Source organism: Anser brachyrhynchus, assembly GCF_964034855.1.
Source record: "Anser brachyrhynchus genome assembly, chromosome: 8".
NCBI classification, from domain to species: Eukaryota; Metazoa; Chordata; class Aves; order Anseriformes; family Anatidae; genus Anser; species Anser brachyrhynchus.
The window spans coordinates 32,721,303-32,734,072 of NC_137702.1; the positions used below are offsets into that span (position 1 = coordinate 32,721,303).

General features: G+C 40.4%; 1 protein-coding gene across 4 annotated transcripts in view; it reads right to left on the reverse strand.

Annotated features, from left to right (window-relative positions):
• Positions 1 to 12,770, reverse strand: part of LOC308199181 (uncharacterized protein) — a 145,367-nt gene that overhangs the window by 38,810 nt on the left and 93,787 nt on the right. For 3 of the 4 annotated variants that reach the window (XR_013954433.1, XR_013954434.1, XM_080602966.1), the window contains exons 22-25: positions 10,677 to 10,791; positions 9,580 to 9,723; positions 6,597 to 6,651; positions 456 to 566 (exon numbers count right to left, since the gene is read on the reverse strand). Coding sequence is in view for 1 of the 4 variants with exons in the window: in XM_080602966.1 (XP_080459092.1) it covers positions 456 to 566; positions 6,597 to 6,651; positions 9,580 to 9,723; positions 10,677 to 10,689 (323 nt within the window). In the remaining 3 variants the exon portion in view is untranslated. Of the gene's footprint in view, positions 1 to 455; positions 6,031 to 6,596; positions 6,652 to 7,361; positions 9,724 to 10,676; positions 10,792 to 12,770 lie in introns of all 4 variants that reach the window. The other variant, XM_080602965.1, reaches the window with a different exon arrangement.

Sequence of the window (12,770 nt, forward strand, 5' to 3'; positions counted from 1 at the left end):
ATCAGTAGTAAGGACAGCAGAAATGTGAATGGTTTTGCACCTAAAGGAAACAGAAGCAAACCAAACACCAACCATTCAGAGATCAATCAGGAGAGAAGCTGGATAGCTGTTAAATCGGCTCTCCCCTCTGGGGTTACGGCTTCTGAATCAGACAGGGGACTTGGCTGTCAATTATCCAGCAAGGTTTAACACTTGTACCTTCCACAGGGGACTCCCTGCACTGGGGGGCTGTGGGGACCCGTGGGGAACATCCCCATTGCTGGTGGGCTGGCTGGGTGGGTGCCTGGTGTGGCTGCTGCCAGGCCATGCTCTTGTGAGTGCTTGGTAAGGCCTCACACAGATGATGGCACCGCCAAGGGGAAGCACAGCGAGATGATGCCAAGCCAAATAAATGTTCTGCCTCTCTCGCATGTGGGTAATTGAAGTTAAAGTGTAAAACCTGGTCTGTTACTGACCTTTTTAAATGTCTCCATCCTTTCCTTCCACCACAGCAGGCTGGTGCCCCCTCACTGTGGAAGCCACATTCTCGTGACAACTTTACAGTGTGGTTATGATCAGGCAAATGACTGGAAATTAAAAAAGAGGCTACTATTTACCTGTAAATGTCCAACTCTTACATACCTCAAATTGTTTGTTAATTGCAAGTATTTAAGGAGAGGTGATGGAGGGCTTGAATGCTAATTGACCACTGCAAGCCAATACAGCAGAGCTGTGTTTTGACTCACGCACCATGAGTCAAGAGGCTGATATGCCTCTGATTCTGAATATTTATAGCTGTCAATGAACATTGTGCACAGCTGAAAGAGCATGATTTACTGGTAACAGGGTTAGCATATGTTGCTGACACTTAGAAAAAACAAAGGCAAAACTTACAAACTGGACAAATGTGATAAGGAAGGCAGAGACAGGCAGCAATTACGGAAGCAGCAGAAGTCATTCCTACAGAGGGAATTCCCTCATTACATATATGCTTTAAACCCAAATAGCCCTGCCAAAATGCAACTACAGATTTCAGTCACTGAATTGTCCTGACAGAGTTCTGGACTAGGTCACGTTTTTAAAGAGGGAGAGAAATATTTCTGTCATCACAGACAAGGGAGTTACATTTGTGAACAGATTAAATCAAACTCCTGAGTGCAAGTCCAAAAACATGCAAGATACAGTCCTTCTTTTATGCCCTCTCAAATGAAACGTGCTAATAGCAGACATTAACAACTGAAGCCTTTTAAGATGAAAAGGACTCTGTATTTGTTCTCTTTATGCTTGTTAAATGTTTTATGGTAACGCTTATTTACTGTCAAGAAAATATTTCCAGTGGAGGCAACGTACATAATGATAAAAATAAGCAAGCACTAAAACTATTTTTTTACTGACCAGAGCACCTTCCAGCACTTCCCCCTGGATTCTTTCACACAAAGAACATATTGTCACTGGGGCCATTATAGGTCTGTGCCGCTTTGCTAGGCTCTGCAGGACTCAAGGGAAACTCTATAGATTGCAGCAAAAAAGTCCATCAGACAGATCGCATCTGACCCCACTGTTTCTAGGAAAGAATGCACCAGAACACTCCAGCTGAATAGAAAGATTTTCCAAATGTTTTAAATCAGTTTTGAGACAAAAAGGGAAGATGCTAAGGAATGGATTTGGCCTATAAGCATTAAGCGATGTGATGCCCATTTCTCTAGGAAGCAGACATTAGGGGCTTTCTTGTTGATGGTGGACCTTAAGGAAAAAACCCACAACAATTAAGCGGCAATTGAAGAAAAGCAGGCAAGAAAAGATGGCTATGTATTAGTACAATAGCTCAGAGGCTTTTCATTTTAGGATACAAAGAGGGAGAAGAGAATGCTGTTTTCTTTTTAAAAACCTTTTAAAAATGGTAACTGCATCCTGCTCTTGTAGATGTATTACTTATGACATCCCAGTTTTCATCCGTTCATGATTTTACATTAGAGTTAAATCTCTGCAGCTTGAATCTCACGGCTGAGTTAGCCAGAGCCCATAAAATATTGAAACCTTTAGAGCAGCAGCCAGCCAGGTTGAGAGAAGTTCATGTCCAAAGCTGAGCTTTAGATTCTGAGACATCCCAATTGGAGTGTAGTACAGAAAAAAGCACTGATAAAATTTTCATAAAAATGAGCTAAGGATATTGCTAGCATGCTTCCCAGCATCTATATGAAAACTTAATCTGAGCTAATGGAAAGGATATGAAAGCCTTTCTCAATTCAAACACAGTCAGTGCATAATTCATAAATGATTGTCAGAGAAGTGATTCTGCTCTGAGATTTATTCTCTTTTGGATAGAAGCAACTGGAGGAAAAACTGGGTCTTTTTGACCTTTAATGCCAGCAAATTTTACAGTAGAGCTGTCAATATAACCAAGTAAACTGGTCATTTCTCCAAACAGCAACAAAGTGCCAGGATGCACTCACTGCAGGCTAATATTAACACAGCCCTTTAGGTTACTTGCAAACCATTCAAAGCAAATGAACCTAAAACATTTAAGTGAAGATACTTACAGAGAAGGGAATGAAATTTCCATGTTTTCCATGACAGACACAAAAAGATTCATTATGTTAAGAAGAAAAATCACACAAAAATATGCTTCACTTCCTACCTCTAGTCTTCAGCTGTGATTACCCTTAAAAGCGTATTTTCCAATTAAAAACCTATGCAACATGCCAATAGAAAATGCATACTGACAGATTTTTTGTTCCTTATATATGCCTCACTTCTAAACAACATAGTATGAAGTATGAAAACGTTTATCCACGGGTAGTGATTAAATATTTCAGGTCTGAGTGAGGTTGTTGCACAGTCAATGCACACAATCTGTAGTGAGTTAAAAGCCAATCTGACAGAAATAGTTGGAAATCTGAAGAAATTGTAAATGCAATTAAGTACTATAAGGAGGAAAGGCAGCGGCTGGCTGATGCATAGCAAGATTTCTCTTCCCTTTGGTTCTGGAATTGCTATTACCTTTTCTCCAATGGAAAACGCACTTAAAAGAAAATCAAGAATCAGAGACATTTACAAGTTGTGAATCCTAGCATGTTTTGAAGCTGTAAAAATGTATTTCTCATTGGAGGCAAAGGCAGCTCTAAAAATCACCAGCATAATCCCCCCAAAGAAAAACAAAAGCAACAATCCAATAAATCAGTCTGATAGAGATATGAGGTACATTTCACCAGGCAAAAAGTACACTCAAGAAAGAAAATGATAACATATGTGGGAACACAGCCTGACACAAGGAGGTGATCTATTTCCTTTTAATTCTGTGTAAAAGTGATTACATGGTGTATGTGTGTGGGGAATTAATTAATTACAACCGGGGGCTTTAATCACAAAGGTGCCAATGGAGATCGCCAGGAAATAAAGGTCGTATCTCTTTTTTTTTTTTTTTTTTCCCCCAAAAGACAATGGCATCAGAAAGCAAAGAGGCAGAGAGAGCTGCATGAGAAAGTAGATGGAAGTACAAAGCTAAAAGGGGGAAACAGAAAGAGAGCTGCAAGTGATTTAAGACAGGTTCTTAGGACATTTACCCTGAATTCCCACTATGGTTATTGCCATTCCCTGTGTTCAGCATCAGGTAGTACGTGATCATATCCCTCTCACTTCTTCCTCCCATATAGGTCTCCAGATATGCTCATTAATCGACAGGGCTCTAATGCTAGAGAGCGAATAAAAACAAAACCTACTGTAACGGAGAGGTGTTCAGATTAAGTGTCTGAGCTAATGCCCTTTGCTCAAGCAAAGCTTATATAGGGAGATATTCCAGCAGAGCAGTCATCTTGCTCCTATGATAGACTGTATTTATTGCATAGGGAAGGGGAGCAGGAATGCAGAACTGGACCCAAAGTTACTGTGCCTTTTGCAATTGTGTTTTACTTGTTAAGGGAGAAAACTGCCATGCCTGTTGCCAAAGGATTTAGCTGCTTTGAGATGCCTTGCATCCAGTCCAAGCAAACACTGAGTTCCTGTCCTCTGGCGACTTCCCTCTACCTGTTACACAGCTGCATTTCACATTGGCAATAAATTTGTATTTTAAAAACCCTACCTTGTCCCTCCCAAAAGAAACTGTACTGAAATGCAAATAGAGAGAATTATGCTGGTATATGAACCTTGCAACTGTTTTCCAGAACACAAAATTACATTTAGAATACTAATAGTTTAGAGTCAGTCATCATCTTTGTATGCTTTGGCTTACACTTGAAAGCAGAATCAATGATTCACAATGCTGGAGAATACAGAAGATGTTTCTCCTTCTCATATCTGACTGGCGTTATTTATGGCTGCTGGGTAGAACTGTGACTGACTGCAACATTTTCCATGGCCACAACTACGCTAGAGAAGAAAGCCGGAGTAACACTTCCTGAACAGAGTGGTCTGAAGTTACTGCTCTGGTATATGTGTTAGATAACCAGAATACCATCGTGGGCAATACTCACCACCATTTTTACCAATGTTCATCGTTTCCCTCTATATAAGGATTTTGTTTTCCTGTAGCAGAGTTCTGGTGGAATAGATAAACGTACCATATATATTGCATATAAAAAATATAAAAGGTGGGAATTAAAGTCTCTCCAAAGCTAGATGGGAACTCCAGAATAATAGCTAATCAAATTGATTACCAATAGATTGCAGGTAAATATGTGGTAAGAGGTCAAATATGCAAACAGATTTTTTTTCTTTTTTTTGATGTTTTTCTTTCTAGATGTTTATCTAGAAGAGCCCGAGGTAATCAAGTACAGCAATTATAATGCTGTAGTTCCTTCAATGTTTCGGTCTAAAGCTCTGGTATCAAGTAAACAGCACAGCCACTGATGGTTGCCCTGTCAGATTTTGGGACACAGTGGTCCCCAGTCCAATGCAATGCTAGGTCCTCTGTGCCCTGCGGGGCCGCAGGAGCAAGGCTGGGCCCTCAGCATGGCAGCAGTGTACGCTCAGGTGCCACTGCACAAACGGAAGCCAAAGAGGGATGGCAGCAGCCATACCCACATACAAACAAGGGAGGTGGTGCATTTGCTATCAGACCACTGCATATCAAAAAAGAACCAGGTCTGCACAAAATCACTAAAATATATAGTTTTTGGGTTGTGCATATACTAAAATATTTTTGTTATTAAGACATTAGACTGACATTGTAATTTTGCCAGAAAATCCTATACCAAATGCTATTTGACTAGATGAATATACATTTCATTACTTCATAAATTTAATAAATAAATGCAACTGTTTAAAAATGCATTTTTTTCTTCAAGAGAGTTTGACTGTGTTCAGCCTCAGCCTGTATTACAAGCTGAGAACTACAAAGCACAACGGCAGTCAGAGGTCTTTGGAAGAGGAACTGATTTTTTCTCCATACCAGTTTATAGAAACAGACATATTTAAATAACACATATTGGGTAGCACAGAGCTTTTTTAGGCTTCTTGTTCTTGCCTATTGTTATTTAGCCTTCATGCAGCCATAGCCCTGAGAACAATCTGAGTTTGATTTTATAAAAATTGATCTTCACCTCTTTCTTTGACTGCATCATGGAAACAAGGAAGGAAAACATGCCTATTACCGCTGGAGAAGTTAACATACCTAAATGGCACTTTTATAAAGGGGAAGGTTGTAATAAGTCATGTGATTTAGAGTAAAGGCAGCATAGTGTGCAACGGGAGCAATTTTCTGCCCCTCAAACAGCACTTCAACTGATGTTGTTCATCTTTCTATGACTTGCTGTGTCAAAGCGCGCCCAGAGCAAAGGTGTTCAGGGACCCGACAAGCTGTAAGTGTCCGGCTGAAAAACCTGGGAGATATCCCAGGGCTCAAAGAGTTCACTTTTTCAGTTGCTCTGATTTACTTCAGAATGCACCTTTAGGGAATTTATGTCTTCCATTCCTTTAGTTTCCCATTTCATTTCTTGTCATCTTTAAAAATCCATTAAAGATCACAGAGACAGTTTCTACGAGCTTCCTTTTCTGAGGGGCTGTGGAGCTCCATGAAGCGTGCAGTTCAGAGGTGAGCTGTTTTACTCTCTGCACCTTGATGTTGTTAGGATGACATTTTAATTATAGGTAGTGGTTACAGCTTGAGAAAATATGCCAAATCCCACACAGAAACAAACGATTTTCTCTCTCAGGGGCTTAATGACAACTACCTAACCAGTCCTGTTCTGTCTGAACAGGAGAATATTAAAAGGCAAAGTCAGAATGTGGGGTTTGGTTTCTCATGGTGCTTGTTTTATAGATTTAAAATTCTAGTAGTCCTACATGTGCCAAAAGCAATCATCAGACTTTTAATGTGTTGCTAAAATGAAAAATAAAGTTAGTTCCCTTAATAATTGTCATACAATTACCTGCAATATTCCAGCTTGTATTTACATTTTCTCTATAAAACATTTTGTCGGTTGCATATGATCCTTGGTATTCCTCCTGTTTTGTAATTTTCTCACTAGTTTCCCTACAGTAGAGTAAATTTACATTAAAATGCCACACCACCCATGCAATCATTAATTTAGATTTGTCTATCACTGTGTATGCTTGCTGCTTTGCCCTAGGTATTATAATAACTATAGCCTGCTTGTTATTTCCTCCTAACATTGTCTCACCTGTAAAACTGCAGCAGCTCTATTTCAGCTTCCCCAGTTTCTGCCATCACCTTACCTATTACAGTAGAATAAAAGAACATTTCTCAGGTGCATTCATAGATATTTTCATCATATTTCAAATGCATTCAGACAATTGCTGCATATTTGCACTATAAACTAAAACAAATAAAATAATTCCCTGTATCTCTACATGTATGGAATATTTCCTTCCCTGTTTGAATTATGGCCAATCTCTATTTATACAGTGTTGGAAGGCAATACTTCCACATATATCAACTCCAAATAGCTCCGCATGTAAGTATCATATCACAAAAATACGCATAAATATGTCTGTGTTCATACATCGTGGTTTTGTTTTTGTTTTTGTTTTATAACATGCAGCATTTCCAAAACACTTGAATTTAATAGGAAATCTACAGCTTAAATATAAAATTTAAAAAGAAATGACAGGACAGGTAATTTGGATATGGACTAATTTTAGGGTAGCAAAAGCAACATGTCATTAACACGAGACCTTAATTACACACGGTATCTTTGACTGCAGCAGTTACTCTAACTGGTCATGAATAGTCAGATCAGCAAGACTGCCAAAGAAATGTCTGTACAAGTGGACCAGCTGTAGGGCACGAGCTCTGCATGTATTGCGGCTGCAGAGCTTTGTCCTCCTGTTATTTCGGGGGAAAAAAATAGCTGAAACATTTTTGTTGCTAGAAGTCTGCAAGAGCAGGTGCTGCAGTAGGAGTGATTTTACTCACTTTTACTCACTTAAAAAAAAATCTGCTCCTAATAAACACATGACTCCATAGCAGGGTGCTGAGTGGGGCTCATATCCTGCTCTGGAGCTGAGCAGAGCCCCATCCAGTTAATACAGTCCCTGTTCCTACCAGAGACAGCACTTGCTCCACTTGCTCCACTGTAGCACTTGCTATCCAAGCTAGGAGAGGATGCAGAAAGTGAATTTATTAACCTGTGGGGGGCGGAGAACAAGCAAAAGAAACAATAAAAAGACCATGTGTTAAACTATGTGCATATCTGGGTGGTTCCAGATTTAGCCATATGTGCTAAATTAGACCATTAAACGTTGCAAAACAAATGGCGTATTGAAAAACTATCACAGCCTTGTAATTTATACTATGTTACACAGCGTAGAATAAGTTTCTCATAGTAAATAGCATCTCATTGGATGACTAGTCTCTAACAGTATTTTCACATAATTAAAGTGGACATGGTTTAGAAAAATGAAAAGGCTAGAATATAAGGCACAGCTGCAAATAATATTAAATGGCATTATCAATAACGGAAATCCCAGGGTTTGCATATTAATTGTAAGAAGGTGCTAATTTGAGTGTTTTAAGCTTGCATTCACAAGCTTGTTTACATGCTTTGTTCCACCTGGACCTGTTTGGAGGTTTGTCAAAAACCTAACAAGCAGAAAAAGATTGCGTTTGAAAATACACATACATGTTTAATTAAGCCAGGGCCACCGAACATTCCTCAATATATTTAGCTGTTGAGATTTAAGCACCACCAGAGCATCAGGCATTATCACCTTTTGAAGTACTGCAGAATCTTTAATATTTAAAGCACAAAGCAGACTTTAATATAAAATTCTAGCAGACCACAGAAGATTAAAGACGCATTATAAATGTGACAGTTTGTAAATGGAACACCAGTATTAAAGGGAACCCCCTGATATTTTATAGCATATTTTTCAGGTGTATACTAAATTATAAACACAATTAAATAGCAGTAATTATTCTCTGGGAGGGGAATGGCTATTTAACCATTCCAGAAAATAGTGATTAACTATAATGTAGGGAAGTGGTAATATGTGTTTTACCACACTGTTCTTGCTGCCAAACTTCACACTGAAGTAGAGTCTTCAGCTAATTTAAAACCACCCTAGGGCCCTACATCCATGGGCACAATGTCTTCTCTTCTCTGAGGCAGGGAGCAGGGAGGGTTGCTCACTTGGTTTCCAAACCTCTTGGCTTTTCCTTAAACTATACAGCTGTTCTCCATTACTGTATATGCCTGCTGCTCTAAAGTGTAGGGGAGGGAGGGGAGCAGGGAGACTGCAGAGGAATTAAACTTGTACATCCTGAAAAATTTTAATCCTGACTTAAGATGGACCAACACTGTCTCTTCACAATCATGCATGGAATTTTGAAAGGCAGGGAGCTAACCTTACTGTACACCAAATTAATTTTGCAGTCATGTGCCTCCAAATCAACAGGACTCATATTTAATAGGTTGCACTAGTCCTCTAATTCAGTAAATAAATCCCATAGGACCATAATTGCCCCATTTCTTTTACTCAGCTTTGTTTTTCCAGAGGGATAAATACCCATGGGGATGACAGCTAGCATTACATGAGAGGAAGAACTCTCAAGAACAAGATTTGGAGCAGACTGTCTTCTTGCTGCCTCTTTTGGGGAGTTGAGACAGGCTTCCTACAAACAGATCTGAGCTCCCCAGGAGAGTGCAGGCTGATAGCAGCTCAGTGCAGGGGGCAGAGCAGGGAGCTGTTTCCTCCGTGGCAGCCAGGACTGTAGCACAGGCCTGCTGGAGGGAGGGCTGCTTGAGGCGTGCATCTCTCAGGACTGAGACTGGGATGGCATATTTCTGTCCTTGTCCTTCTGCATTGCCCCTGGATCCACTCCCCTTTAATGGGCTCCCTACTGATGGAGGCTGCCCTTTTTATTTTCATCTGTCACTCCACAGAATTTGCTGGGATTTTGTTTTATGAGATCCTCAGACTAGGATTATTAATACTTAGGAACTTGCATCTTTGAAGAGGAGCTGTCATTTTGAAGGCTATCTGCCTCCAGACACACCCTTGCTGTGCAGCCAGCCCTGAGCATTGTACCTTCTGGGAAGCTCCACGCATATTGAGACATGGGCTCAGGACTAGTGAGGGGGATGTTTGCAAAAGCCTTGGTTCCTGGATCACATTTCTTGGATCAGAGCATCTCTTACTCACCCTTTTCCAACTGGGGATTCTGCCTTTTCCAGGCCGCAACATTAAGGCAAGGAGTGCTCGTGCCAATGTCATTTAAATTCCGTTGGCAAAATAAGCAGTTCTGATGGCAGCAACGACACTTATAAGGGGCACAATCTGTAGAATCTGAGGAGAAGAAATTTGAAACAGGATTTTAAAAGCCCAGAAATCAAACAATTTAGCATGAGTATTCAGGTCTTTGGTGCTGGGCCATACAACTCTAAGGTCTCAGTGCTTGCACAGCTACAGCAGCTCTTGAATCTTCTCCTGAGTGTCAGGCATACCACGGTATTAAAGGCCTTCCTAATATGCATTCCAGTACAAAAGCTTTGCATATTATTTTCACTTTTACTATAAAATATATATATAGCCAATGTTATTCAACAGAGTGCTTTAAAACAGAATTTTCAAATAAAAAACCTAACGAGATCTTAGTTATATTATTCATTGCAGAAATAAAAAATAAATTATACATAGTCTCCTAATAGAGATTAGAATGGATAAATAATGAAAAGATTACAATAGCTGTATTTCTCAGGGTCTAGTTTATATTATTAACCTATGTACTGTACACTAGACGTGACTAGGCACACTGCTCATATTAAATACGCAGTGCATCTGCTATTCGTAAAAACAATACCAAGGCCATGCTTCCCCTGAGACTCTGAAGGAGCTGGATCATGCACATTGCATGTGTTGGCACAGGCACCCCAGACCATGCCTTGTGTCTACGTTGGATTTTTTGTGTGCAAGAGTGTCAAAGGCATATAGAAAAAAAATGATATGCTAGAGAAATGGGGCAGTTGTTAATGTTATGTTTCATTGTTAGTGGTGCAATTTTTGCTTTTACTAAACGACTTCTTTTTCCAATATACCATACACTGTAACAATGCCCACCCTTTCGCTGCAGGTCACAGGGCGTTTGGAAACAGGAATAATTCTACCTGATTTCCAAAGATTTTCAATAATTAACCAAGAAAAAAAAATATTTTATTGGGGACTAAATCCAAGATGTTATAAACTCAGTAAAAATTAAAATAAACAAACAAAAAAAAACCACCACAGGGCAAATAGCCTACCGACAACAGCCATCAGCTCTGCAGGCACACTGTCCACCAGGGATGCTCAGGGTCCTGGCTGAAGTCTCTTCACTGGCAAGTCTGGGGTCTTTCACTTCAGCCCAGGAACTGCAGCCTGGGGAAAACACACAACAGCATCTTCACTCAAACCTGCTACATTCATTCAAAAGAAAATCTGGCTTCAGCAAATGGGCTAAGGAAATTTGGTTCAGTTGAAAGCACACTCATCTTCTCCTTATGTCCACCTTGCCTCCTGATGCCTGCTGTGCTGGGGCTGAGATGGTGGGGGGCAGCCCTGTGCCCTTAGCCAGGGCAAGCCCCTTGGCTGGACCAGCCAAGAGCAGTCCTCCTCAGCCTCAGACCCTCAAAACATCCCTGTATTCCCAGGGTGACTTTGCCTATCTGAGCAGTCAGCCCTTTTATTTTGGCCCTGCACTACTTCACAAATGGTTTTGACACTGTTGAACAAAACCAGCACCGCAGTAGATGTTACTGGGTGTGCTCATGGGGAAAAGGCTTCTCTAGCGAACATTTCGGTCTTTAATGATTGGAATTCTGATATTAATTTGTTTGTTAAACCAGTATTTAAGTGGCTAGATAGTGTTTTGTAATCTCCAGTGCCAGGGCCTGAATCTGTTGATATCATAAGTGTCATCATCATTCAGCAGTGTGGCAGCTGTCACCAGGCAGTTCAGAAAGGCTTATTTAATTGATATTTTCCATTTCAAATACAATTTGCAGTCGGCTTGTGGTGAGAAATGCATCTCACCATGCAAATTTTCATGACGCTGAAGCACAAAAAAAGGGTGCTGCATTTCTTTTGTGAAAAAGCTTGAAATGCAGTCTAGAAAGCAGACTATTAAATTCTTTATGTGAAAGTTGCATTCATTTAAATCAACTAAATCATACTAAATACCACATTATTTATTTCTGTATGTAAGACAATATATGTGCAAATGCAGAAAGTAGCATATTATTTTTGGAAATGGGGAAAGAACCCCCTATTTGCTATAGGGTTTAAATTAGTGCAATGCAAGCCTGAGACAGGAGTCTAATTCAGGTTAGATGGCTTCAGAATTATCCAAGCCTTTCTAAGGAGATTTTTTTACTAAAATAGCACAAATCTCACAAGAACAACTGACCTCACTCTTTCACCATTGAAGGTAAAGGATTTTAGCAAATACAACTTATAGGACTTTTTCCGTGAAGTTTAGTTAAGGGTAGGCAAAACCATTTGACCATCTGATCTGACATCTGGATAACAGACCACTGCATCTTACCCTGCTGCCCTACCCCGAGCCTAATAATTTGTGTTTGGCTAAGCCGTAACACTTCTTTTCTTTCCTGTAAGAGACCTTTTCTCTGAACTGCACCTTTCTGTTTCTAAAGACTACGCCTGCCTGCAGGGGCAAGTGCCATGTTGCTAGACAGAGCTTTGAACAGAAACACATAGACACATGCTCATAGCATTCAGCTGTGTAGATGAGACTTTATCTTGGTTTGCTCCTCCTTTTAATCCATAATAAAGAAAAAAAGCCTTTCAGGTTTTAAAATACGTAGATAATTTCTATGCTGGAGGAGCCATTACAGCCAGAGTTGAACCATGTCAGTGTTATTTCTCACAAGAACAGCTCATGGAGATTAGACCTCAAGCTGAGCACAGTCTCCTCAGCCACTCTTATAAAACTCCAGGGTGAAAAGCTGGTGCTGACAAAATGCAAGTTTTGTGACATACAAACTCTTGTGCCACACCAGTTACTGCAGCCTCCAAATGCTACCCCAGCCCTCACTGCAGTCGAAAATTTTTCCCCAGTGTTCCTGTCATTGCTTTCCCCAAGGCAGAAGTTAAATACAGGAATGGTGTAACTCTCTCTTTTCACTTTTTTCCTTGCCGCTGTCAGTCTGAACTGGACTGACTCGGGATGCAGCCCTAGCCTGACTCAAACTCACCCAGACAGTGAGCCGCCCACCAAGAACTTTGGCACAGGTTGGGAATGCACTCCCTGGGGAAGTCACTAGGAGCTTGCATCCTTGGGCCTGGCTGTGAACCCACCTTTGCTTTAAACCTTCCTTTTTCAAGAGCAGATTTAAGCT